Below are 1,098 nucleotides of genomic sequence, written 5' to 3'. Positions count from 1 at the left end.
TGAACATGTGAAGATTCTGTGATGGCAAGCTTTGCGCCGGAGGATTTGGCTTGTTTGTGGACTTCGGATGGAGTGTAGAAGGGGTTGGCAGTGGTGGACATGGCGCCTAGAAAGGAGGCGCCGAGGAAAGCGAAGGCAAAAAAAGGGGAGTTGGGTAGGAGAATCATTATAACGTCTCCTTGACGGATGCCGAGGCGGTGGAGACCAGCGGCCGAGCGGCGGGAGAGGAGGTGGACGTCGGAGTAGGAGAGAATGGAGCCGGTGGAGCCACAGGTGCGGTCAGCGATCTCGGGGAGCTTTTGGAAGCAGTAGTCATGGAGGGGGAGGTGGTCGGGGATGTCGATGGCCGGAAGTTTGGAACGGAAGATGTTTGTTTGGGTGGTTGGAGTGAAGTCGGGTGAAATTGAGCCCATTTTTGGCTGGTGGGGGATCGTAAAACGGAAGAAGGGAAGATTTGGATTTGTGATGAACAATTGCTCTTCCCTGAGAAGCAATGGGGGGGGTTTGAAGCGTAAATATAAGGGTGAGGGGTTGGTGAGTGGGGTCGTTGAGGTTGGTGAGAAGCGACTTGGAGAGTGGAAGGAAGAGGGATTTCTCTCTTAAATTTTTTTTTTTTAGAACGATATGAACAAGTGATGTTTGACCACACGCATTTGTCAAATTTCTCCTTGTTTATCAAGTAAAAATGGAAATTTGATTTCCAAGGAAACATCATTTGTTTTAAATACATTTTATTTATTTTTCAGAAATTTGATTTCCAAGGAAACATCATTTGTTTTAATACATTTTATTTATTTAAAAAAAAATAATGCATTTAATTTAACGCTATATGTTAATATAAGAATTTGTGATATATTAGCTTCATTAATCTTTAAGAAAATGTTTTTGGCACTCTATTTTAATTGATCTATATAAAATATAAACTCAGATTAATTTTAAATTAATCTAATTGAGGATTCAAATGACAGAATGGGTGTATAAGCTTAAAAAGAGTTGGTGAGGGGTGGAGTTGGTGGACTTCCTAGTTCCTACCAAATGGTCATAGATCATTCATAGTGGGACCCACGAGATGGAGCACTTATGTTAAGGGAAAGTCGA

The 1,098-nt window shown here is 42.1% G+C and overlaps 1 protein-coding gene across 1 annotated transcript in view; it reads right to left on the bottom strand.

The window, feature by feature from the left end:
• LOC110038424 (4-coumarate--CoA ligase 1-like) overlaps positions 1-497 on the bottom strand; it is a gene marked incomplete in the record, with an annotated part of 5,418 nt that extends 4,921 nt beyond the window's left edge. Inside the window, 1 exon segment of the mRNA XM_020743274.1 lies at positions 26-497. Coding sequence (XP_020598933.1) covers positions 26-413 — 388 coding nt within the window.
• Between the last annotated feature and the right edge of the window lie 601 nt (positions 498-1,098).

The sequence above is a fragment of the Phalaenopsis equestris genome, unplaced genomic scaffold, assembly GCF_001263595.1.
Source record: "Phalaenopsis equestris unplaced genomic scaffold, ASM126359v1 Scaffold000002, whole genome shotgun sequence".
NCBI classification, from domain to species: Eukaryota; Viridiplantae; Streptophyta; class Magnoliopsida; order Asparagales; family Orchidaceae; genus Phalaenopsis; species Phalaenopsis equestris.
Note: the sequence above shows the minus strand (reverse complement) of the source record. Positions and strands in the feature narration are given on the sequence as shown.